This window comes from Bidens hawaiensis, unplaced genomic scaffold (genome assembly GCF_021521415.1).
Source record: "Bidens hawaiensis isolate Kalapana, Puna unplaced genomic scaffold, B.hawaiensis_p1.1 tig00004833_1, whole genome shotgun sequence".
NCBI classification, from domain to species: domain Eukaryota; kingdom Viridiplantae; phylum Streptophyta; class Magnoliopsida; order Asterales; family Asteraceae; genus Bidens; species Bidens hawaiensis.
In genome coordinates, this window is record NW_027504964.1 from 1 (window position 1) to 27,450 (window position 27,450).

Consider the following 27,450-nt stretch of genomic DNA (forward strand, 5'->3'; position numbering starts at 1 on the left):
GGTTGCGTCATAATGTTATTAGTTCGAAAGCTTATTATGTTAAAAGTCTGTTTTTTTAATATATTTTGAAACTATAAACAATATTTATTTAGTTAAAAAGTAGGCTTGAGTGGGATTGTGAATAAAAATGAAATTTTCGATTAGTTTTAATAAACAATTTTATTAATTTTAATAAATTATATAGAATAAATTAAAACTAAAATAAGACATATGTATTAAAATAATTGGTTTGAATTGATTTGTGAATGAAAGTAAAAATTGGTTCGGCTGGGTTGGGTTGGTGAAAGAGAAAGAAATTAGCTTTTTATTTAAAAGTTAGGTCGAGTTAGGTTGTGAATAAAGTTAATCTAAGCGAATAGCAAGATTTCAGCAAGCGCCCTCAATGCAAATAAGTTAACGTTAGTGAGAACAAAGTTGTTCCAAGCAAATCCAAAATCATCGTCAACCCCCCCCCCCCCCCAAACACCGCCGAAAATCGCCTCATATGTCACCCCACTACACACTATCTCAAAAATTATACTATGGTTGGATTAGAGTTGTCATTTTGCATTCATGATGAGAAAGTCCAGTGTGAGAGAACACGTGACAACAATCCCCACCCATCATATATGATGCCGTTTTCAAATTATTTTATTTTTAAATCCACTTAAATGACAAGAATCAACCTCTAAAAAACAGCCAAAAACATGAGAAGATCACACCTTTCTACCAACATGTGTATAAATACTAGCATACACAGAGTGATGCAAGGCTTGCTCTCACCTTTCGATAAGATAATAACGCTTAGGTACCGAGGGTGGTGCAACTTCAAACCATCTCATTGGAGCACTAAATTGGCCATTCATCTCACCCTTTTTATGTATGGTGTCACGACGAATCATGCTATTCCCTTTTGATAAGTTGAGAATGTTTGGTAACACCACCTTAATAAAGTACCTGATGAGTTTGAATCACCGTCATAAGTCATAACCCGAAACATTAATTACAATGGCATTTCTGTAGTTATTCCTTGTGGTTGTTTAAATGAGTTATGAAATAGTATAGACACTTGTTTTATAAATTTCATTCCTTAAATAGGAATCTATATGAATTGAAAAACTTATCCTGCATGATCCAAACTCGTGTTGTGTTGAATTTCATCAACTGATTATACACTTTGTTGACAATACATGAAGTAAAGGTGATATGCAACACTTTATTCACGTACAATGTGAGTGCTGATGGAATAAAGTATGTTACATGAATGTGGTTTCATGCAAGTCATGACAATGGGTGTAATTACTTTACATCGTAGCTTTAAAGACATATCACATATTAAAAATTAAATGCTTTCAAGACTGCCATTGGACTTCTGGCTTAATGGCATGGGGTGATGGTTAAAGTTTGGGATCCTAAAAGTCTCATGTTTGAAACCTGACTCAAGGTGATTTTCTCACAGTGGTGGGGTTCCTCCTTGATGGTGTTTTTGAGTGAGCCAGACCTGTAGCGTCAAAATCAGTATGGACGGTTGACATTGCGTCTCAGGAAAGCTACTCAGGTATTGGCGGTGGATCAAAACGCTATTAAAATAAAATAGTTTTATGACTTTTTCTGAAAACAAATATGGCGTACATGAACCCATTTTTAAGACTTTCTAATATGAATTCATTATGTTTGGGATCCATTTTAACACGAACTAAATTATTAATTCTTGAATATAACTGTCACACCCCGACCAAAGGCGGAACATGCGATGTTACAACAACCATTCTAATTTTTTAACATACTTCAACAAACTTTCACTTGTTTTATCAGGCTTATTAAAAACTTATCCCCACAGCTTTATATAAGTATTATAAATTCATTTTTTATAATGTATAATTCACGTATCTTTAAATATACTTGTAAATCTACATCAATGTTCATCGTAACACTACAATCTTGAATCATTTATACAAGCTAGAAGAACTTTGGTATCAATATTAGGATGGACGGGATAAGTTATGTAAACACCACAACTCGAGTCCCACATCTTCAATTTTGCAACTACCCGTCATAACCTGTTTTCATCGGCAACAGTGTTCCCGCCTCCCCCCCCCTCTCTCTCTCCTTAAAACGGTGACTACCACCCGTTTCAACTACTCGCGAACGGTACCCGCTTAACTGGCCCGTCTACCCTTATTGAAGGGCTCTTGTTTGAGATATCACAAAGTGATGACAAAAGATTATCCGGCTGCATACTTTCCAAAAAGAAAAGAAAGATTATTAGAAAAAGTTCTCTATTTTTTTTGTAGTGCAAATAAAAGAAAAAGAAATATAAAGCAAAAAGGAGTGGCTTGTTCTGTTTCTCTGCATCATCGATCAACGCTTTGAAACCCCCGCCTTCTTCTTACATCTATCTCTCTTTTCACATTATTATTATTATTATTATTATTAATCGTTGACCTTGTGTATTTAACGAGATTTATTAAACGATAAAAATAAAAAAAAGATTTGTTTTTTCAATAAATGTGATTCAAAATACTTATAAATTAAAGTACTAATGTTGCATAGTTGGTCAAATCTCGGGTATGAAAACGACACTTAACTCAATAATAATGAATAAAATCCACAAATATAGGCTGGACACCTAAGCATCAACATTTTCTTTTATTAGTATAGTAATATAAGATTATTATTGTTGTTGTTGTTGTTATTATTATTATTGCCAATGAGCCAGAGTTGAATTAGTAAGGAGGAGACTTGGTGTTTTATGTGCCTATGTTTGATTCTTGCCCACAACATTTAGTTTCAGAGGCATCAGGATGATGATGGGAGACTAGGCGAGTAGGTGGCTTTTACTAGTTAGATCCTTGAACTGAACGGGTTTTATCTAACCACATTGTCGTGCCTTCGGGCGAGCGTTCACGGGCATTGGCCTTAGGTGAGGGTTTTTCCCGGATCGAAAGACGAGTGTATTTCGATGCGATGAATTTAGCCAACAGCGAGGCTATCTCGATGCGATAAATTTAACCAACAGTCCATTTGAAGGATTCGTTTCCGTTCGAAACAAATTATTATTATTATTGTTGTTGTTGTTGTTGTTGTTGTTGTTATTATTATTATTATTATTTTAAATCCAATTAGTGGGTGTGCCTACTACTAGTTTACTACTACCCACACCCTTATATAAAACCCTCCGTCAACCGTCGTCCATTTCACCGCACTAACCGTCAAAAATGGCCAACACCACCACCTCTCTGGAAGATGTACCTTCGTTAGACATGATGACTGAGCTCCTCCGCCGTTTCAAATGCTCTTCAAAGCCGGACAAACGTCTCATCCTTATCGGTATTTGCTCCTTAATCTTTATGTGTTTTCAATTCGTATGAAATTAAGGGTTTTGTTTTAGGGGTTTTGTTTCTGAGATCTGTTGATGTTTCCATAGATTGAGGTCCCAAAGATGCCAATTTTGTATTAAAATTGATGGTTATGTTAGATTGTGTGGCAATTACTCGAAATCTGTGTAATGCACTCCATGTGTTCGATGTAATGTCTCTGAGAAATTGCGCTAGATATTTTAGTCAGGAGGTGCACCGGGTGCATGCTTGTTGAGTTTATTATGATCTTAGGGGTGAAGCGTAGGGGATCCAAGGGGGAAGCGTCCGTCCGAGGGGTAGAGCCTCTGGCTGGGTTGACTATTATTGTTGTATTAAAAGTTCATTAGAATTTGAATTTTCGGAATTTCACATGTGAAATTTGTGGTCAAAATATGGCGCATTTTAATGCCTAATTTAGATTTTGAAATGAAACAGCCAAAGGCAGTTTCTAACCGTAATCTGTAGTTTACGATATATCGTCAGTTTGGTTGAATTATCTGGTTCTCGGATTCTCACAAACACATACGAAATTCTTGTCTCTTCAGAGTTTTATTCGATTGAATGTTCGGACGAACTACTGAATTAGTCGATCTGAAAGTGTATCATGACTCTCAAATTATCCAAATGTTATGAATTACAAATCTTTAACAATTGAATGAAATTGTAGGTCCACCGGGGTCTGGGAAAGGTACCCAATCGCCCATCATCAAGGATGAATACTGCCTATGTCACTTGGCAACAGGTGATATGCTAAGAGCAGCTGTTGCAGCTAAAACTCCACTTGGGATCAAAGCCAAGGAAACCATGGAGAAGGTGCATTGAGTTTACTCAGTGTTGTTTCATGATTCATATGTTCTTGATTTTGATCGGTTTTCTTTTCATTAGGGAGAACTAGTGTCTGATGATTTGGTAGTTGGGATCATTGATGAAGCAATGAAGAAACCATCGTGTCAAAAAGGGTTCATTCTTGATGGTTTCCCTAGAACCGTTGCTCAAGCAGAGAAGGTTTGTTGATTAAATTACAGTTTGTGATTGTATGCGTATTATAAGACAATAAAACCCTTGATTTGTTTTTGTGCAGCTTGATGAGATGCTTGCGAAGCAAGGAACCAAGATTGACAAAGTTCTTGATTTTGCAATTGATGACTCCATCTTGGAAGAGAGAATTGCGGGTCGTTGGATCCATGCTTCAAGTGGTAGGACCTACCACACAAAGTTTGCACCTCCCAAGGTGCCCGGTGTTGATGATGTAAGCTATATTATATCACTAACTCCTCTCATGAAAGTTATAATCTTGGTTTTGGGATTTCATTAGTTTCTTAGTTATAGGTAGTTATGTAGTTAGGTACGCATTTGTTGATTGCCAACTTTTGAAAACATTAAGGATGTTGATTTAGGCCTACAAAGCTCTTCTTGTCTTTTGACGAATGGTCGAAACTTCTCAAAACGGGTCAAAATTGTCACCTTTTTTATTTTGTGACTTAATGATTAGACCCAATCCAATGCAAGAACAAATTGTTATTTTTGTTGGTAGGTTACTGGAGAGCCTTTAATGCAAAGGAAAGATGATACTGCAGCAGTTCTCAAGTCAAGGTTGGAGGCTTTTCACCGCCAAACAGAGCCTGTAAGTGTTTCTTTATATTATCTTTTTCTTAAAATATTGTTTCTGATATGGCTTTTTTGGATAACATTTCAACGTTTGACTTGTTACAGTTTTTTAAGTCAAGTGTTTAATTAATTGTTAAATATCTAAAACTTTTGAACGGCTGTTGCATATCTAAAATATCTTTCAACGAAGACAAAACAACAATTCTTGTTGAGAATAGTTTAATGCTAAGACGTATCAGTTTATTTCTAGTGATGATAGTTGATATGTAGACCATTGCAACTTAAAACATCAAACATCTCACCAAAAGGTTTGGTGATGGGGCTTGTTAATTGTATTTTAGTTAGGGTTTTAGCCCATATTGTTGGTTAAAGCCCATGGGCCTTTTATGGGCTGTTAGCTAGGGTTTAGTTGTGTATATATAGATGTAGTTGCTTATGTATTCGACACACCTTCAAGTAATAAACATTACTTTACTACAACCATTTCTTTACATGGTATCAGAGCTACGGCTCTCGATCCAAACCCTAGCCGCCACTTAATCTGAACCGAACCAGCCGGCCCTAGATCTGAAACCGAAACCGAACCTCCTGTCCAGATCTCGAAATCTTTTTTCGAGACATATTCCGCCGTCACCGCCTCTCTCACTGTCACCACCAACCTCCGATCAGCAAACCCTAAAATTCCGCCGCCAATCCGCCGCCGCACGCGCCCCCACGCGCCGCCTCTGCTCCGCCACTGCCCTCCACGCGCCGCCGCGTAACGGCGCGTGCACCGCCCTCCGGCCGCCGTCCTTTTTTTTCAGGTTACTTATTTTTTGCTTCCGCACCACCCTGTGTTGTTAGTTTTTCAATTCGGGACCTTTTAGTTTTCTGTCTCAGTTCGCGTGTGTATTCGTTCGAATAAGAAACTTTCAGATCCAATGGCTGATAAAAAGGCTTCAGAAACTCAGATTGCTCCAGGTATTATTAATTATTCAGCTGTTCTTCGCATTCCGGTCAAACTTGACTCAAAAAATTGGGGTTCGTGGAGTCTCTTTGTCCAAAAGGGTCTTGAAAGTTTGGACAAAGACGATCATCTCACTAAACCACCCCCGGACCCGATTACCAAAGAATGGAAAATTGATGATAGCGGAATCTTAATGGCCCTATGGAATGCTATGGATACACAAATCCTTACTATTGCTCAAAACTTTTCCACCGTAAAGGAAATGTGGGATCACCTCTCTTCATCCTTTTCGGCTAAGGAGTCTGTCTTTCATGCTTATTATGTGGTTCAAGCCTATGGTCGGGCCGAGCAAGGTGATTCTACATTTACCGACTATTTCACACGATTCTGCAAACTCCGAGATGAGCTTCGCACTATGTTTCCACCCACTACTGATTTGAAGATTCAGGAGGAGCGAAACGCCAAGATGGATGTCATGACCTTCATTGCCGGAATCTCGCCCAAGTATTCAAGCGCCCGACCCCTACTGTTGAGCAACTCCGTTGCCACATCTTCAGTTGCATCAACCTTTCACCTGTTGCGGGAAATGTATGGTCCTGGTGCAACTCTATCTCCTACTGATACATCGGCTATGTATACATCTACTGGTCGGGGTACTGGTCGAGGTTCTCATATGACCCACAAAAAGGTATTGGACGGGGCGGTGGTCTTGTTTGTCACTTTTGCAAGGAACCAGGTCATACGGAATGGGACTGCCCGAACCGCCCTCCTGGAAGTCAGCCACCTCCTCGTCCCAAAGCTCGTTTGGCTGCCGCTGGTGAGACTTCAGGTCCAACCGCCACTCCCTCCTACACAGTTAGCGAAGAAGACTATTGTCGTCTCCAGCAGCTTCTAGCCTCTCAGACTCCTGCTCCTGCTCCTGCCCCATGTGCCAATACGGCCGATTCAGGTACGCTTCCTAGCCCTTCTTCATCTTGGATTATTGATTCGGGTGCCACTCATCACATGACTGGGAACTCGGGTATTCTGTCCAACCTTAATAAAATCTCCCACCAACCTGTTCGACTGGCTGATGGGTCTTCCTGTCCTGTACTGGGGGTTGGATCCATTAACACCTCATCCAACTTAAACCTCTCGTCTATTCTATATGTTCCTAAATTTCCCGATAACCTTTGTTCGGTAAGCCAACTTACTAAACAACACAATTGCTCTGCTAAATTTTATCCTACTCACTGTATCTTTCAGGAACTTGGGACGAACCGTCTGATTGGCACAGGTTTTGAATCTGGAGGCCTCTACCGCTTAATCTACCCGTCAGGTCCTACATGTTCTACAGCAACTGCCTCAGTCAGGGAGGACCACTGTCGGTTAGGTCATCCCTCTACAGCGGTTATGAGGCAAATGCGTCCAGATTTACCACTTTCGTCTTTTAATTTCATTGTGAGTCGTGTCAACTTGGTAAACATATCAGACGTCCCTATCCCCCTAGAGTGTCTAATCGAGTCAGTTTTTGTTTTGAACTTTTGCATTTTGATGTATGGGGGCCATGCCCTACCAAATCTACTTTGGGTTTTGAATATTTTGTTAGCTTTATTGATGACTATTCTCGCACTACTTGGATTTATTTAATGAAATCTCGTAGTGAAATTTTTTCCATATTTCAAGAATTTAATGCTTATGTTCAAAACCAATTTATCACCACCATTAAAACTTTCCGATCTGATAATGCTAAGGAATATTTTTCCACCGACTTTTCTTCGTACTTGAAAAACAACGGTATTATTCATGAATCATCATGTGCATATACATCTCAACAAAATGGTGTGTCCGAACGCAAAAATCGTCACCTATTGGATGTTGCTCGCACACTCATGATCCAATCACGTGTCCCTCATCGTTTTTGGGGAGATGCCGTTCTCACAGCTGCATATCTGATTAACCGTATGCCCACACCCGTTCTTCACGGCAAAACACCGTTTTCTGTACTATGTCCCACTGGTACTCCTTTTCCTCTCGCACCTAAAGTCTTTGGTTGCGTTGCCTATGTTCATGACCATCGTCCGAAAACAATCAAACTTGATCCCCGAGCCCTTCGTTGTATCTTTGTTGGTTACTCACGGGTTCAAAAAGGGTATCGGTGCTATAGCCCTTCTCTTCACCGATACTTTACTAGTGCCGATGTCACTTTTAATGAGCCCTGTCCTTACTTTCCTGAGTGTTCCACTCCTGTTTCTGACCCATTTCCTGACCTCGATATACCCACATCTCCCTTCATCCCCACCATTCCTGTGTCAGTTCCTTCTACCGATCCAATCTCCTCTGATTCTGACCCACCGATAGAATCTCCGCCACTGCTTTTCACATATGCTAGGCGAGGTAGGGGTCAAACATCAACGACTCTTGAATCACACCCTGGCCACGACCCCGAAATACCCTCGATACTCCGCCTACATCTGAGCAATCCACACCTCTCACTACTACATCCTTACCCGATCCACCAACCTCTGACACACCTGTTTATGATCCTCCTGGTGCCCCACTTCCCGATATACCTATTTCCTTTCGCAAGGAACCCCGGACATGTACTCGTTACCCAATTCAGGACTATGTTGCCTACACCCACCTATCTCCTGAATCTCATGCGTACACCACTACCCTTGATTCCTACCCGATTCCCAAAAATGTGACGAGCGCTCTCGCTCACCCAGGATGGAGACAGGCTATGGAAGATGAAATTGGGGCTCTAAAGTCCAATCATACATGGGATCTTGAAACACTTCCTAAAGGGAAGCATATTGTTGGTTGTCGTTGGGTGTTTACGGTTAAACTACACCCGGATGGCTCCCTACACCGCTTAAAGGCTCGGTTGGTTGCAAAAGGGTATTCTCAGGCATATGGCATTGATTACGATGAAACTTTCTCTCCGGTTGCTAAAATGCCACCTGTCCGTATTTGCATCGCTCTTGCTGCCATTAATCATTGGCCGCTCCACCAGCTTGATGTCAAGAACGCCTTTCTTAATGGTGTTCTTGAGGAGGAAGTATATATGGAGCAGCCCCCAGGGTTCGTCGTTGAGGAGGAGGCCTCGAAAGTTTGTAGACTACGTCGTTCTCTATATGGTCTTAAACAGTCTCCCAGGGCATGGTTTGGTCGATTCTCTAGTGTCATGGGACAGTTTGGGATGACTCGGAGTGCCTACGATCACTCTGTCTTCTTTAGACATCAGAAAGGGAAGAGGATTATCGTAGTTGTTTATGTGGATGATATTATAATCACAGGTGATGACGAGGTCGGGATTTCCGAACTCAAGCAGTTTCTTCAGTCTCAGTTTCAGGTCAGCGACTTAGGTCGATTGAGGTATTTCCTTGGCATAGAAGTATCCCGCTCTCCACAAGGAATACTTCTCTCCCAACGAAAGTATGTTCTTGATATGTTAACTGAATGTGGCTTACTGGGTTGTAAACCTGTTGATACCCCAATGCTTCCTACAAAGAAACTCCTCCCAAAAGAAGGAGATCCAATGAAAGATCCTGAGCGATACAGACGGCTGGTTGGTAAACTTAATTATTTAACCGTCACACGACCGGATATCTCCTTTACTGTCAGTGTTCTGAGCCAATTTATGGCTACACCATACACCGGTCACTGGGATGCTGCCCTTCGTGTCTTAAGATATCTTAAGACCTCACCTGGCTTGGGTATATTATACTCAGATCAGGGTCATTGTCGTGTAGCTGCCTTCACGGAAGAAGGAGATGGTTGGATATCAGGGTTCTCAGACGCAGATTGGGCAGGTTGTCCAATTTCTCGACGATCTACCACCGGATATTGTGTGTTTGTTGGAGGAAACCTTGTATCATGGAAGAGTAAGAAGCAACACACGGTTTCCCGGTCGAGTGCCGAATCGGAGTATAAAGCCATGGCAGATGTTACATCAGAGATGACATGGGTTCGTCGTCTTCTCAGAGAGCTCGGGGTTGTTTCTAATGACTTGATGAGGTTATACTCTGATAATCAGTCAGCTATTCACATAGCCAAGAATCAAGTATTTCATGAGAGGACAAAACATATTGAGGTCGACTGCCACCTTATCAGAGATTGGGTAGTAGGCACACAAATTGATCCTCCTTCCATTCAACCAGTTCATGTGAAGACAAATTTCCAGCTAGCAGACATTCTAACAAAACCGCTCCGGAAAGCTCAGATAGATTTTATTTGTAACAAGTTGGGCATGATTAACATCTATGCTCCAACTTGAGAAGGAGTGTTAATTGTATTTTAGTTAGGGTTTTAGCCCATATTGTTGGTTAAAGCCCATGGGCCTTTTATGGGCTGTTAGCTAGGGTTTAGTTGTGTATATATAGATGTAGTTGCTTATGTATTCGACACACCTTCAAGTAATAAACATTACTTTACTACAACCATTTCTTTACAGGGCTAAGGGAAAAAATCATTTTTTATTTGGATTGTATTAACCCACAACCACCTATTTGTCCACACGCACGCACACACACACACACACACAACGAATCAAGTATAAAACTATGTTGTTGCAGTAATAATTTGAAATTTGAATACAGAAGTTTAGGAAGTTGCATGCTTAAAAACACTCTTTTGGGCTACTTTTGACCCTTTCACTTGTTCTTTTAGTTAATTTGTATTCCGCTAGCTGCAGATAAAAGCATAACCTAAATCAAATTCATAATAACACTATTGTATTTATTTTTTATATGGTGTTTGAAGTTTGAACTAGGAGGATTGCTCAACTTTTTAAACTCAAAGTTTCATTAATTTCTTGTTTTAGCCTTGTAACTTATGTTTTTGTAATGTTTTTACTTTAAACTTTTGTGGACGTGATGTTCAACCCTTCAACCTTTTCTTTTGCAATGACTTTACTTTGTTTTTACTTGTAAACTGTTTTGTTGGTCATTTTTAAACTTTGTAGATCTGGTTTATTCTTTGAACATAATAATATTATTGCAACTGCAACTGTAGCATTCTTGTTGATGCTCCTGCCTGGCTGCCTGGGCTCCCACTGCTGCTCTCTCCTGCTCCTGCTTATTGTTATACTTATTATTATTGTTGATCATCAAAGGCACAAAACTGTTTTTGTATTAAAGAAAGGATCAAACCACCACATCTTACAAAGACACTTAAACCACCTATTTATAGTTAAACATACTACTTGAAAACTGCAGAAACCTGCTCTTGCAACTTGCACAAGTTGCTACCTAGGAATGCTAACTTACTATTTCATCTTATCTATAGTATAACAACTTGATACACCAGCTGTTTACCTTACCTATTACAAAATTACCATAGGTTAAAAGCTTTAACAGCAGTAAACTACCAAGGGTTGCAGCTGACCCGTTTCATAACCTGTGAACGTAACGATTGAAACTAACAATTATTACAACTATTGACTATTGTTTTAAAAAGAAATGGCTTACTTGCATAATTTGTGTCTGTTGAGTGTGCGTTTGATCTGTTCGAAAAGTGTAAGTGTGTGTGTGCACGCGCTTGTGCTTGCATAATTCTCTAGTATATATTATTGATTTTTCTCAACGAGCAAGGTATGTGTCTGAACTGCAGGTTACTGAGTACTACAGCAAGAAGGGTGTGGTCGCAAAGTTACCTGCAGAAAAACCACCAAAGGAGGTGACTGTTGAGGTTCAGAAAGTTTTGTCCAGTTGAAGTCTGCTGTTTTGTTTTTGTTTTCCTTCCTTTTTGAGTACCTTAATGTTATCTAACGATACAACATTGGACTTGCTTCAACATTGAAGCCTCTGCTACAATTTTCATTTTCCATGTACTATGGATCGAGTGAGTTGCCACAGAAACATAAGACTGTAACAGAATAAAACCCTTCTCATGTTTTGTCTAATTTTTCTGTTCTGGTTATATTATATCATGAAGTGTCATGTTTAGATCCAACTGATAACTTTTCATCTCTCCATAAAAATGTTGGTCGGCGTTAAAGGTAAAACCTCCCACCGCCTATTTGGGCGAGCCATGGTCTAGATGGTGGAGGAGGCATTATCATCCTTGCCGTCCCGTTTACCTGTTATCCTACAGAATTGGGTGATGGTTTATTTCAATGTTTATTTTTAGGGTGAACGGAGTGGTCCTTGATTCCCAGCTTGGTATCGAATTAGGCGGGGTGGTGGTCTTGCTACCTCCGCTGCCATTTTTTTTTATTTGCTCTCGCTTCTCGTCTTTTCTTTGTTTCTTTCCCGCACCTCTCCAAATCGGGAGAACTACCATATTTCACACGTTCCCATTCCATTTTCTCCACGGCACCTTCCGTATCAACAAATTTTTAGTTCCTATCTCTTGTTCCCGAGCCATTCTGTCCACCCTTATTCCTCGTAAAATTGGAGCAAGTAATGAAGATGATTAAGTCGAGGTAATAGTAAGGTCTTTTGCAAAGACTTTAGATGCAATGGTTACCGTAGAACCTAGGTATATGAAAATAACGAGATCTCAACGGTGGCACAAGGATTTTGCAAAGGATTAAAGTGATCTCAATAATGAAAATCATTTAAGTAATCTCAATAATGAAAATCAATTTAAGTGATATAAGGTAAAAATGGTGGCGCAAGAACTTTGCAAAAACCTATGATTGATTATGAGGTGACGTATTCTTCGATGATGGATGCAATGACTTTCTAATAATTTATTAGTTCGGTAATATAAAAACATAACTTATATGCGTCTTATATGAATGTCATGTCTCAGTTGATATAAAAATTTACATGAAAGTCCTTGAAGGATTTAGATAATCAAAATCATGTAAAGTAAGTTCTAGAGAACACTATGACTGCTGTATATAAATTTAGATTTGAATCTATTATATTTTTTACATGTTGAATATATTTGGAACTCTTAAAAAGTTTGCTAAGACAAGTGGATGCATAAAAGGTTAAAAAAATCTTTGGATGCAATTCTTATGCATCAATAAACATGCATAGAGAATTGTGTCCAGTGTACAAGCATTGTACAATATAGATTTTGAAAATGAAGCAAGTGTTTTAAGACGTTATTGCATATGATACAAAAGTCGTGTGTTAAATGAGCAAATTATGTAGCAAAACTATTGAAGAGTGCATGCACATGCATAATTGGTTAACATGAAAAGAAGTCTCTAATAAACTGAAAATACTTGAAAAATTGATATCAAAACTTGAAGAAAATGCTCTCTAAAGTTATATTTGTCATACATAGATTTTTAAAATTATATAAAACTTTACCTTATTCTTATCATGTAATTTAAATGATCGTTAAAATTTAAATGATCGTTAAAGTTACAGAGTGGATAGTTTTCTTACCCCTACATATACTTCATTGCATAATTTATTGGATCAATGAAAGACTAAATTCTTTCTTCCTATTATCTTTCTCATATAATTATGCTTAGAAATGTCTCAAAGCACAATGTAATATTATAATTATATATTTTTCTTATAATTTTTATCATCTATGGATCTTAAGTTGGCCTCACACCATCACTACACATTTATTGCATTATCTATCTATAGTACTAAATTATTCTTTCACATGTCATTCTATTAGTGTAGCTAACTAGAATGCCAACTAATACTATTAGCATTTATAGAATTACTAACAATGTTATAAATATAACTTTAAATATTGTATTAAATGGGAATTTTAGATATTTATCAAGTATAAAATTTTGTTTATCATTGTTTATATTTTATGAATCCATAATGTATGTTATTATGCATATTATTAAATTTAACCTTTTTAGTAGTTAACTCGTTGCGACCAGTTTAACCTTATAATCTACTTGTCGCGATTAAAGGACTTATGAATTACTCGTGCGCATTGATTACGAGGCATGAAACTTATTAGCCGTGACGAGTAAATGATTAGTGAACATGCTCGTTACGGTTAGTTTAAGGACACGTGGCAAGTTCTAATTGGTTTCTACAAACTACTCTTCACGACTAGTTTAAGGACACGCGGCAAGTTCTTGAATTTTTTGCAAATAGTACCTAAAACTAGAAATTTGTTTTCTTAAGTTCTTATTTTGGGAATTTTCCAGAACTTCAAATGTTGTATTAAATGAGTTTTTTAGATATCTATCAATTATAAAATTTTATTTATCATTATTTATATTTTATGAATACATAAGGTATGTTATTATGTATATCATTAAATTTAACTTTTTATTACAATTTTTTAACCACCCGTGTATTACACGGGCTATATCAAAATTTCATAATATAACCTTTTGAGTTTTAGAAAGTAAAAAATATGCATACTATTGAATTGTTTGATAAAAATCTGAATAACTAAAAATGAATTTATTTTGAAGACACATGAATACTTAGAAACAAAAATGTCTATATTCCTCTGTGCAGAACAAGATTCAAAATAAAAAATTGAATCAATGGACTGTCTCCTCTTTAAAACCTCATTGCAGATGACTTCAACTTCAATATCAATCAACACCACCAACCGTCGTCATCATCATCATCATCATCATCATCATCATCATGTCAACACCTCAAACCCAACAAGAATCCAACCCCCAAATCAAAACCCCTCTTCTCCTAAATCTAAATCAAGATTTTCAACAACAAGAAGCAACCCATCTTGATAAAACCCTTCAAAGCTTACATTTTTATTTAATTTCTTTGGGTTTTGACCAATCTTCTGCTCTAAGATTTGGGGTTTCTTGGGTAAGTTTTTGGGTTATTGGGGTTGTGATTCCGGTGGTTGTGATTTTGATGCCCACCAACTGTTCGACATGTGAACTCTATCAAATTAAAGGGTTTGAGCTGGTTATTGTTGCTTCTCATGCTTGTTTGGCTGCTGTTGCTCTGCTTTGTCTTTCGCATAGTTTGCGGAAATATGGGATTAGAAGGTTTTTGTTTGTTGATCAGTATTATGGTCATGTTGAAAGATTTTCAAAAGAGTATATTCAGAAGATATCTGTAAGTAATTTCCCAATATAAACAAATATATATGCTATATTTACCACAAATTTGAATATTTTCAGGGTATGCATTGGTTAGTTGTTAGGTTCGGTTATGTCGGTTAATTCAGTTATTTGCTCCCTAATTCGGTTATTTTCTCACCCGCTAAATTTGACGATGACGGTTTGAAAATTTTGGGCCAAAAAATATATGTTGGCCAAAAATTATGAATTAGGCCTAGATGTTTTTGTTAATAATTAATTGATTATTATACAATTAGACTAAAATAGTTAGGTTAAACTATATATTAAACTATTATAAAATATTAAAAAAAATATGTAAGCTCGGTTCGGTTTTTAAAAAAATAAAACCAAACTGTCGGTTTTTGTTTCGGTTTTATGCACGCCCCTAATTCCTCGAATGGTCAAACAAACTCAAGTCACTGCATATTATGATGATTTTCGGGCACAAAGTTATGACAAATGTAGTGAAACTATCTATACTTTGCACTTGAAAATGTTTAATCTCTTGGGATTTGACAAGATGGAAATGATAATTTTAGTATTTAGGGGTGTTTGAATGAATGTTTATTAAAAAGTGATTATGTGATATTTAACAGTCAAAATTAAGATGTACATTTCATTTAACGAAAAGAAAATCTTTACTTTATGACAGGAGTCTATGCATTTGTTTGTACTTTGGGTTCTACCGTGCCTGTTCTTGAAGATTGCGCGTGAATTCATTCGTGTTATGTACCTGCACCAAGGATCATGGTGGAAGTCTTTTGGCATTCTCGTGGCTTTGACTTTTTCATGGGCATATGTAAACTTTATCTACTTATCATCATGTCTAGTGTTCCATTTGGTTTGTTATTTGCAAATTATTCATTTTGATGATTACGGGAGACTGTTGGAAGCAGAAGCCGATGTTTTGGTATTCATAGAAGAGCATGCTCGTTTACGCCATGATCTGTCAAAGATTAGTCATAGGTTCAGAATTTATCTTCTCCTTGTGTTTGCTGTTGTCACATCCAGCCAATTTGCAATGCTGTTCCAAATCACCGAGTTTGGTAATAAAGTAACTTTCATAAACGGTGGTGATTTTGCAGTAAGTCTAAACCCTAAACCCTATCTGATTTTAATTATTCAATATCACATATTTTGAATACCTCTTGGTGTATGCCAGGTGTCATCTATTTCACAAGTTGTGGGGTTGATTCTTTGTTTAAATGCCGCTGCAAAGATTTCCCACCGAGCGCAAGGCGTTGCGGCATTAGCAACCAGATGGCATGCGTTAGCATCGTGTGGTTCGGATGATACTTCACATATGAGGTTTCCCAATATACCCATAAGTGATGTGTCTTCAGAAAGTGATTTAGAGGCAATGAACTATATCCCACTTCCTACGAACACACATTTGGCTTCATATCATAGAAGACAAGCATTTGGTAAGCAAATCGCAAACTCTGTACCCTAAAAACGAACACCACTATATATATATAGGGTAAGGATCCTAAGAGAACCATTGGCAAATTGAGAACTTTGAGAACCATTTGGACCACTAAAAAAACCTCTAAAAAAATATTTAAAAAGTTATAAAACAAAAAAGAACGAAAATTTAAAAAGTAAAAAAAACCAAAATTCTTATATTTCATTCTGGCTTCAACTAAAACAAAAAAAACCCGATTTTTTTTCTTTTTAATTTGTATTATACCTATACACTTATGTATACTTTCATTTAACCTCTAGTTACGCAATATACACATATGTACATTATCATTTACCTTAAATTATACATATGTATATAGGAAAAAAACATGTGTGTACAGATATGTACATATTATACATATATGTATAATTTAGCTAAACTGAGAATTTTTTTTTACGTTTTTTTTAGAAACCGGGATGATAAATAAGAACTTTGTTTTTTTTACTTTTTTATTTTTGTGTCTATTTTTATTTTATGATTTTTTTTTATTTATGGGTTTTTTTGTGGTCAAAAATGGTTCTCATAGTTCTCAATTCCCAAAAAATTCTCACATGATCCTGATCATATATATAGGGGTAGGTTAACGTACAATAATTGGTTATCGTACATTAGGTACACGAGCTTTTTGAACGTTGATTTCAATTTCACGCGGTGGCATAATTGTAAATAACTTAAATTTAATTCTATGATCTAATTCTTCAATTGAATCATCGAGCGTCCATCCATATCAATATAATTCAACCGTCGCTCAGTATTAAACTAATTTGCAGATCGTTATCAAACTAATTGAGTTAATTATCTAACCCTAAAAATGTTCGTTACCAGCAAATAAAACAGAACGTTTTATCAAAACGTATTAAAAAAAATCAAATTCATTTCAAACCAGAACGTATTAAAACGTTTTGATATATGAGCAAATAAATATGATATAATTGTGTATTAAAACAGAACGTATTAAAACAGAAACGTTTTGATGTAACTGTGTATTAAAACAGAGCGTATTAAAACAAAACGTATTAATCACTTTTGATAAAACGTTTTTATAAAACGTTTTGATATAATCAATTTTGAAAAAACGTTTTAATAAAACGTATTAATCAATTGTGATATAATCAGTTGTAATATAATCAATTGATAAAACATATTAATCAATTGTGATATCAAAACGTTTTGATATCACATTTTGATAAAACGTATTAATCAAGACTACAAGTTTATATATCCATGAGAGGGTAGTTTTGTTTGCATAGATATGCAAATGACATTAGTAAAGTTAAAGTTGGTTGCAATTGGGAAACTTACTTTGTCCGTACAAGCAATTATGTCTCAATGCTCCCACCATTTGCATTGTCCTAATAATACTATTTTTATTCAAAGCAGATGATGGGTTTTGCAGAGATCCCACTGATCCACCTATAGTCTATTATTATTAATCACTATAATACAACGTTTTGATATAATCAATTTTGATAAAAGGTTTTGATATAATCAATTTTGAACGTTGTCGACAGCGATGATGGTGACGAAGAGTGTTGATGTCGCCGGCAAGCGAAGGTGAAGGAGGTGTGCTGGTGTCGGTGAGGGGTGGTGGAGACAGATTGAGGGAGAGGGACGAACAGATGAGTGTAAATTTAAGTTATTTACAATTATGCCACCGCGTGAAATTGAAATCGACGTTCAAAAAGCTCGTGTAGGTAATGTACGATAAAGGATTATTGTATTCTATCCTTTATCTATATATATATATATATACACACACACAATTTTGAACTTTTGTTGTGCAGTGATGTATCTGCAGAATAACCCGGGAGGGATTACTTTGTACGGTTGGACTGTGGATCGAAGTCTGATAAACACGATCTTCTTCATTGAGCTGTCTCTGGTTCTGTTTGTGTTGGGCAGAACAACAGTGTTTACATAAGAGAGATTGCCATGATGCTTGTTCATAGCTGTATTGTTACCTTTCGTGCCTTGAATCCAAGTTAGGAGTGTAATTTTGTTATTCCGAATCTGTAATTAGCATGCCCTAACTTAGTGGTTGTTATTAGGATAATTATGTTTTCTTGGATCAATTTTCTGAATAAGTGAAACTGAATATGATGACATTACTAAACCATATATTGATGACCAAAAACCATCTTTATATTGATGCTTTAAAATAATATAATATTATTTTCCGATCGTCGACTCGTCAAGAATGTACATGGAAGGAAGTAAAGAATCATGGATATATGATATAAAAAATAAAATATATTGTTCATCTTAGAGAACAAGAAGTCTGCAGAGGTCAATCAAGAGATCCAGCATGTGAGATTAAGTGAATGATTACAGCTGTAACAAATCCCAGCAAACTACCAGCAGCAACCTGCAATATACAAACCAACAACACATATTTTGTAATCAGATTTAACAGATGATAACTTTAAATGGTTCTATTTTATGCATTTAAAAGCAATGTTTTTATCTGACCTGTGGAGGAGTGTGACCGAGAAGCTCACGCAGCGGTCTGCTATCAGCCAATGGATGTTCGGGAGGAAGTTCATACACGATTTGATTCAGAAGCTGAAAAATTTAATGCATAATGCTATTATTGTTTGTTACGTATCAGAACGTGTAAACGAGCTAAAGACGGAGAAGAAGAAGAATCACAGAAGAACAGATAAAACTCTCAAATCATTAGCTACTATTCTCATTCATAACTCCTGCTTATGTATATAAACATATTACAACTATAACCCTAAACTATTCAACATTTACACTATAGTCCTACTATATAATACTAACATTGTTCTTGTAATCATAATCAACACATTTCAGTTATTTATAACTAGGAAGATTCTTGGCGCATTGCGCCGGGTTGTTGTTATTGACAGTCATACTCGTACAACTTATCAAATCCTGCAGTGCGGCTGCGAGTCGAGGTGAATTCGACCGGTGCCTGGTTGCTAAACCAGTAATACCCCCCCCCCCCCCCCAAAAGAAACTTTGTTAACACAATAATACAACAAATTAACATAACAAAACACCCGTTGCGGTTATGAACCGATGACACTTTGGTTGGTATCGGGTTACAGTGCCAAAAATAAAGAGAACCATAAACTCGTCCACACCCAGATACAACAATTAAACATATTAAAAATGTATAAAAAGAGTAGCGAACAAAAAAAACACGCGCGTTGCAGATGCGAACCGATACTAATTCGTTGATTCTGGAATCGAGGGACAAAAAAAGTGATAAAAAAAACACACGCATTGCGTTTGTGAACTAATGCGAATTCAGTCGGAATCAACGTTGTCGACATAAATCGTATACAGAATACCAAACCATGTGTTGTGGTGGTGAACCGACACGAGTTCGGTTAGTATCAGGTTACGACACCGAAATTAAAGCAATAAGTTAATTCGTCGACACTCAAAATACAACAAATTAACATACTTACATAAAAAAACAGTGGCAAAAACCAAAAATATACGCGCGTTGTGGTCGTGACCTGACGTGAAGTCGTCCGGAATCGATAGACAAAACAAAATATCTCACAGGAAAAAGAAATTCAGTATTTTACGATGGTGAACCGACGCGAATTTAAAAACATAAAACAAATTAAAAGCAAATAAAAAAGGCGACCAACCACGTGAACCAATCACGTGGTTGCGTCACCAAACATTTTATTAATAATAATAATAATAATAATAATACATTACCTCTGCTTGGCGTCCTGCTTGCAAGCGTACGCCAGTTGCATCATACATTACCTGTCGCATGATTCATTTCATAACACAAGTCTTAACATCATGCGTATAAATTCTAATAGCATATATAAAAAGAATGTGAGAGAAAGAGAGATCATACAACACAGGCTAAGATGAGTGCGATTGCAAACGTAGTCCCATCAATACCATCTTGAAAAGCAACAGAAACAGCAAGAGCAGACACCGTCGCAGAATGGGACGATGGCATACCACCTGATCCCAGAAGTTGTTTAAGATCCCATCGTTTTTCCTTATACCTGCATGTCTAGACAGTTATAATATTCTTAGGAGGTTATAATATAAAGAACTTGTTCAAGAACTGAATTGGAAACACGAATTGTTGGCAAACACCCAAACGATTATTGTATTAAGAAACTTACTCAAAACTTAATTCTAATTATGAAAACCCTACACGGTTTATATAGACCAAACCTAAACCTAGACACGATTGAGTCTAACTAGGATTCCTAAACAATAGGTAAATTAATTAAAATAAACCTAACAATCCTAAACCAACATGTATTAGGAAGTATTAGGATCCATATGTAACTTGTGCCTTGCTCGCCAAGTTACTTGCCTTGCACTCCAAGGCTATGATTAGAAATTGCCAACATTCACCCCCCCCCCCCCAATTTCTGAGTCGTATAGGGTAGGTCTTCCAATTTCAGCAGGTCCCGCATCTCCTTGAACTTAATTCGCGCGAGAGCTTTGGTCAAAATATCGGCCCGTTGTATTTTGCCACTTATGTGTTCGACTTCCACCTCCTCTCCTTCAACACATTCCCGAATGTAGTGGTAACGGGATTTAATGTGTCTAGTCCGACTATGAAACACCGGATTTTTCACGAGAGCAATAGCGGATGTGTTATCTATATATAACACCACTTTCTGAGGTGGTTTCCCGGTTAACTCGCTTAACAACTCCCTAAGCCAAACCGCTTGAGACGCAGCCGCACTAGCTGCAATGTACTCTGCTTCAAACGAGGATAAAGCTACGGTCCCTTGCTTTTGAGAACACCAAGAGATCGGTGAAGATCCATAATAAAATATATGACCCGTAGTGCTCCTTCCATCGTCTTCATCAATATTGTGACTACTGTCACTGAACCCAGTTAACACGGTTCTTTCTCCTCGGTTATACTTGATACCATAACTCAGTGTCGTTTTCACATATCGAAGTATATGCTTTATAGCATTTTCGTGTGACTCTTTTGGCTGCTGCATGTACCAACTAACAACCCCAATAGAATAAGTGAGATCGGGTCGGGTTTGTAGCAAATACCGAAGGCATCCGACTATCTTTCGGTATCCGGTGGCTTCAACATCTGTCTCGTCTTCAGCTTTTGACAGCTTCAAATTGGGATCCATGGTACATAAGCTGGGTTACAATTTTCCATAGCCGCTTCTTTTAAAATTTTCCGAGCATACGACTCTTGTTTAATTTTGATCCTATCTTTGCTTTGCGAGACTTCGATTCCGAGGTAATAGGAAAGTTTTCCTAAATCGGACATATCGAACTTTGATGCCATATTCTTCTTGAACTCGTTTATCACATTCAAGCAAGAGCCTGTTACAAATAAATCGTCAACATAAACCGCGACAATTAAAATGAAATTCGGGGATATTTTCCGATAAACGGCTTGTTCTTTCATACACCGATGGAAATTCATCATCCTCAGTATCCCATCGAGTTTAACATTCCAAGCTCTCGGGGCTTGCTTTAGACCGTATAAGGCTTTCGATAACTTGTACACCTTATGCGCTTCTTTCGGTTTCTCGAACCCCTCCGGTTGGTAAACATAAACGGTTTCTTTTAAGTCACCGTGTAGAAACGTCGTCTTCACGTCTAAGTAGTGGATTTCCCACCCGTCATTGGCTGCAAGAGCAATTAAGAACCATATCGTCTCGATTCATGCTACCGGGGCAAACACTTCGTCATAGTCAATCCCGTGTTGTTGCACGTAGCCTTTCGCCACAAGCCGCGCCTTGTGTTTATTTATCGACCCGTCAGGATTTCGTTTCACTTTGAATACCCATTTTAAACCGATTGGTTTAACGCCTTTTGGTAACTCCGTTAAACTCCACGTTTTGTTTTTCTCGATTGACTCGATCTCGGCCCGCATCGCTTTCATCCATTCGGGTTTCGATTTCGCTTCGTTAAAATTGCTCGGTTCATCATTTGTTAACAGTAGCAACTCTTCGAAAAATTCGTTGGAATTTAACTCATAATCACCATATTTTACGGGTAGGACCGAAGGGCGAGTGGACCGTCTAACCGGGGTTTGCACAACATCATTCACGGCTACATTACTGCTGTTTGTGACGAGGCTGCTGCTGTTAGCGGCAGTCTCGTTGCTGCTGTGCTATTAGCGACAGATTCATTGCTGCTGCTATTGCTGTTTGCGTCAGAAGCGTCGCTGTTGCTGCTGTTTGCGACAGATTCGTCGTTGTTGCTGCTGTTTGGCCCAGAATGGTCGCTATCTGCTGCTGATTGGTCGCTACTGCTGCTGTTAGAAATTTCAGATCCGGATTCGGCTGGGTTGAGCATGATCGGCCCAGTTCCAGTATCAACGATATTGCCCCACATCATAATGAACATACCCGGTTCTTGGTTATTATCGGGTTCTTCTGTTTTATCCCAATTCCACCCTTCTTTCTCGTTAAAATTAACGTCTCGACTGACGATAATTTTCCGGTTTTGGGGGTCATACAACCTGTACGCCTTGCTACCCGGCTCGGTTCCGAGGTGAACGAGACGCCTCGATCGATCATCTAATTTTTTCAAGTGGTTAGCTTCAATTTTAGCATAAGCAACACCCCGAATACGCGAAGATGTTCGAGGTTCGGTTTCATTTTCTTGAACATCTCATATGGGGTTTTTCCTACCAAGGTTCGTGTAGGAGAGCGGTTGATCAAATACGTCGCGTGTCGAACCGCCTCGACCCATAAATAATTCGGAACATTCATTGCCTTCAAGATGCTTCGGGTCATCTCCATGATAGTTCGTTTTCGCCTCTCGACCACACCGTTTTGTTGTGGCGTGTACGGTGCGGTTAAATGTCTTGCCACGCCTTCATCTTCAAAGAACCGATTTAGTTCATGTGAAGTGAACTCTCCGCCCCTATCGGTTCGTAAAGTTTTAATCAAGCACCCGGTTTCCTTTTCGACCGACGCCTTGAATCGTTTAAGCATCTCGGAAGCTCCGTTTTTTTCTTTCAACAAAAGCGACCACATAAAACGTGAAAAATCATCAATTAAAACTAAAACATACTTATTACCCGTTAAAGTCGGTGGAGTAATCGGTCCACATAAATCTCCACGGACGAGCTCGAGTACTCGGGATGCTTGATAAGATGTTTTGTTCGGGAACGGTTTTCTCGTCTGCTTTCCCACCATGCATGATTCACACCATTTATTTTCTTAATGAATTTTAGGGATGCCCGTAACCATTCCACTCATCGTCCTCAATGTTTGGAAATTGAGGTGACCGAGTCTCGCGTGCCATAACCATGAGTCTTCGTTTATTTTTTACTGTAGACAAACCGGGCTTCCCACATTTAATTTAATCTTGTAGAGCCGACTTTTGTTTCTTGTGACTTTCATTAACACCCCATTTTTGTCATGCATTGTTAAGTAGTCGGCCCTCATCCGAACATCACACCCAGACTCGGTTGCTTGCCCGAGACTTATAATATTGTTTTGGAAGTCCGAGATATAGTAGATGTCGGTCAAAAGTTTTTGTTCTCCGGTTTTTCCCCCGAATAGGATGGATCCTTTTCCTTTTATCACGACACACGATCCGTCCCCGAATTTAACCCGACCGGTAATACGATCTTTGAGCTCGGCGAAATAAGCTCGATTCCCGGTCATATGGTTACTCGCGCCATTATCGAGGTACCAAACATCTTTATCACTCGAATCGGCTTTGAGTTTGTTCGGCAACACTTTTTCTTCGTTGAGGTGGACGGTCTCTTGAATGCAATTCATCATAAAAAACGCACCGTCAACTTTCGGTTCGTCCTCGTTCATTTTCGCCATATTTGCTTCTTGTTTGAACTTCTCCGGGCACTTGGAAACGAAGTGCCCGAACGTGTCACACCGATAGCATTTAATATGTGAAAGGTCTCGTTTTCCCCTATCGTTTTGATCGCTCCGGTTTTGATTAGTTCGGGTTTTGGTTGGTTCCCGGTTTCGGTCTTGCCCAGCATCACGGCCTCGACCACACCCCTGGATGAGGAAGCTCCTCGTCCACGACCTCTATTCACTTGATCACGAGAGCTATTTCGGTTAGTATAAGAATCGGATTTATGAAACATCGACTTACCTCGGCTGTCGGGTTGATCCTCGTCTCTCGTTCTCTCTTCATAGGCCTTTAAACGTCCCACAACATCTTCGAAACTTACGGTTTTGAGATCTAAAATTTGTTCGAGCGAAGCAACGATGTGGATAAATCGTCTTGGCAAGCTCGTGAGAAACTTCTTGACGAGCCTCTTTTCTTCAAACGGTTCTCCAAGCGTTGATGCTTTTGACTTTATTCCCATTATCTTCGTGGCGTAGTTGTCGATTGTATCCGAATCCTTCATCCTCATAACATCAAACTCTTCAATCAATTTTTGAAGTCTAGCTTCCTTTACCCGATCGGCTCCGAGATGTTGAGACTTGATCGCTTCCCACATCTCCTTAGTCGTGTTCAAATCACCGATTTGCAAGATTTGATCTTCAGGAATTGATTGAAACAAGACCGCGGTTGCGATATTGTTTTGCTTCGAGTCGGTATTGCCGGGTTCGATTGCACCCCAAACACCATGAACGTTAAAAATTACCTACGCATCGCCCAAATAGTATAATTTGTTGCGGTAAGCATCGGACATTGAAACGAGTTCGGGTTCGTGTTCGTTTCTTTGGCCTCTTGACCCTCCATTCTTGGATTTCGTCTACTGTAGAAAATCGAAACAGATTTTCGTGAAGAAGAGCCTTGATCCAGCCCTTTGAATCACAACTGGTCGTAGTCCCTGAGCATGGACTCGATCAGTAATAGATTCCGAATCAATATATGCCTCTTCCTTCGTAACTTAATTTAAATCCACAAAAGACAAAACTATATTGTTTGACTTTTTCATGATTTAATTAAAGCTTCAACTAATTGGAAGTCCCTTGGTCGTGGACGCCAATCTTCAAATCACGGGATTGTAGCTTAGTTTCTTGAACCTGCTCTGATACCAATTCAAGAACTGAATTGGAAACACGAATTGTTGGCAAACACCCAAACGATTATTGTATTAAGAAACTCACTCAAAACTTAATTCCAATAATGAAAACCCTACATGGTTTATATAGACCAAACCTAAACCTAGACAAGTTTGAGTCTAACTAGGATTCCTAAACAATAGATAAATTAATTAAAATAAACCTAACAATCCTAAACCAACATGTATTAGGATCCATACGTAACTTGTGCCTTGCTCGCCAAGTTACTTGCCTTGCACTCCAAGGCTATGATTAGAAATTGCCAACACTTGTTGTAACCAGAAGCTAAATTTAATCTTAGGTCAAATATGCTTTCAAACATAGCAATATTAATTAGTGGTGCAAGTGAGCCAAGCCTAGCTCATTTTCACTTGTTTTGAGCATTTTTTCTACAGCTCGATCTCGACTCGTGAGTCGTTTTTCAAGCTCGGGGTTGTTTATTATTAATTAATTGGGGGTAGCGCGGCAGCTTGTTGCCCGTTTGCCTTCTGTTTTAATGTAATCACTACTTGTTAAACTTTTCTTTTATTAGAAAACATTATAATTCATTAATGTATCCCGGGTTTTCGTCCCACCATGTGTTACGCCAGAGAGTTCTGCTCTTGTGGTGGCACAACGACTTGTCAAGTGACAGTCGGCGGTATGGTTTCCCGGGGCAACACCCAAGCCAAACTTTGAAGCCAGCGTGGGCCTGGTTAAGACAACATAGTCTGGCCAGAGTGGGGCATCGGGGCTCCCCAAATTTGAAGAGTGCGATAGCCTAAATACAAGAAAGTCGATGTTCTAAAAAAAATATTTTTACATATTTAAGAAAAACTTACAACGAGCCTAAGCTCGGCTAGAGCTCGTGTACATAGAAAATGTCCAAAAAATACAAAACTTAAAAATAGACAAGCTTGTTAAGGCTTGATGAGCCTAAACGAGCTTCTCATACGAGCTCAGGTTCGATAACTAAACAAGCTTTATTTAAGGCTCATTTCGAGGTTTTTATTGATCCGATCTCAAGCAGCAGGCGAGCGGCCAGGCTAATACCAATTATGGCATAACAATTATCATATATGCATGCATGCATGCAGAAACACACACGTACACGAATGCCATGATCCGATTATCAGATTCAAAAGATCTAACATGAGAACGATGATAAGCATTCTTCAATCTAATCGCGTGAAACCGAAATCATATAGAAATAAATTATTATTATTATTATTAATACGAACAAAGGCAATAACATTAATATTAATATTATCGGAAGGGAAAGGAAAGGAAAGGAAAATATACCAAGTGGTGAAGACCTTAATGGACTGGGCGATTGCGAAGGCGAGAAGCGCAGAAAGAAGAGAGTAATTCATATGAACCTTTGATGAATGCCCGGAGGTGGATCCTCCTGACAACGATCTCATCTTTGCTTGCTTGCTTTCTTTCTTTCTCTTTTGGAAAGATGATCAAATGCGTATGTGTGTCTGTCTGGATTGGATTTCAATCGAATATGTGAAACGTAAGATATATGTTTTATGATTATTGTTACACTTCATAAGCAACAAAACAGAATTACATTCAATTTCATTTCATTTCCACGTAGGCTCATTGCCCCAAGGAGTTGAATTAATATTATCTATATATATTAATATTAATTAATGCTCAGTCAAACAAAATAAAGTATCTTTCATAATAATTAATTATAAGCAACGTAGTCTTGTTCCTCTACAAATGGTTAAAATATGAGAATGATTTACAGCTATAAAAAAAACTCTAAAAAAAAAGTAATAAAAAAAAACTATAACTCAAAATTTAATAAAAAACGAAAAAAAAGTAAAAATACAAAAATGTTTTCACCGTCTTTCTCATTCTCAAATTAAAAAAGACACAATATTGAGTGAAAAATATCGTTGCGCCTTTTTGTTTATAATTGTGTTTTGTATTTATTTTCGTCATTTATTATGTCTTTTTTCCTTAACATTGTGTCTTTTTTCTTGATTTTGTATTATATTACTCAACATTGTGTTATATTTTGTTTGGAATTGTGTTATATTTTGCGATTTATTGTGTCTTTTTTTAATTATAATTGTGTCTTTTGTTCATTTTCGTTATTGTGTCTTTTCGTCATTTTTTTTGAACGGGAATGATGGGGG

The 27,450-nt window shown here is 38.0% G+C and overlaps 3 protein-coding genes across 3 annotated transcripts; 2 read left to right on the forward strand and 1 right to left on the reverse strand.

Annotated features, from left to right (window-relative positions):
* Positions 1 to 3,192: 3,192 nt before the first annotated feature.
* On the forward strand, positions 3,193 to 11,781 carry LOC143609569 (adenylate kinase 4-like). Its single transcript, XM_077084290.1, has 6 exons — positions 3,193 to 3,309; positions 4,006 to 4,151; positions 4,224 to 4,343; positions 4,420 to 4,587; positions 4,873 to 4,962; positions 11,485 to 11,781. The coding sequence occupies exons 1-6, from the start codon at positions 3,198 to 3,200 to the stop codon at positions 11,584 to 11,586; spliced, it is 738 nt and encodes a 245-aa protein (XP_076940405.1). The 5' UTR covers positions 3,193 to 3,197; the 3' UTR covers positions 11,587 to 11,781.
* Positions 11,782 to 14,473: 2,692 nt separating this feature from the next.
* Positions 14,474 to 18,321, forward strand: LOC143609576 (uncharacterized). Its single transcript, XM_077084294.1, has 4 exons — positions 14,474 to 14,852; positions 15,510 to 15,941; positions 16,020 to 16,281; positions 18,107 to 18,321. Exons 1-4 carry the CDS (start codon positions 14,646 to 14,648, stop codon positions 18,241 to 18,243), a joined length of 1,038 nt encoding a protein of 345 aa, XP_076940409.1. The 5' UTR covers positions 14,474 to 14,645; the 3' UTR covers positions 18,244 to 18,321.
* A 258-nt stretch (positions 18,322 to 18,579) lies between these two features.
* On the reverse strand, positions 18,580 to 26,719 carry LOC143609578 (uncharacterized). The gene is made up of 5 exons (XM_077084297.1): positions 26,600 to 26,719; positions 20,173 to 20,329; positions 20,025 to 20,075; positions 18,792 to 18,884; positions 18,580 to 18,687 (listed from the first exon to the last, which is right to left on the reverse strand). The coding sequence occupies exons 1-5, from the start codon at positions 26,668 to 26,670 to the stop codon at positions 18,610 to 18,612; spliced, it is 450 nt and encodes a 149-aa protein (XP_076940412.1). The 5' UTR covers positions 26,671 to 26,719; the 3' UTR covers positions 18,580 to 18,609.
* Between the last annotated feature and the right edge of the window lie 731 nt (positions 26,720 to 27,450).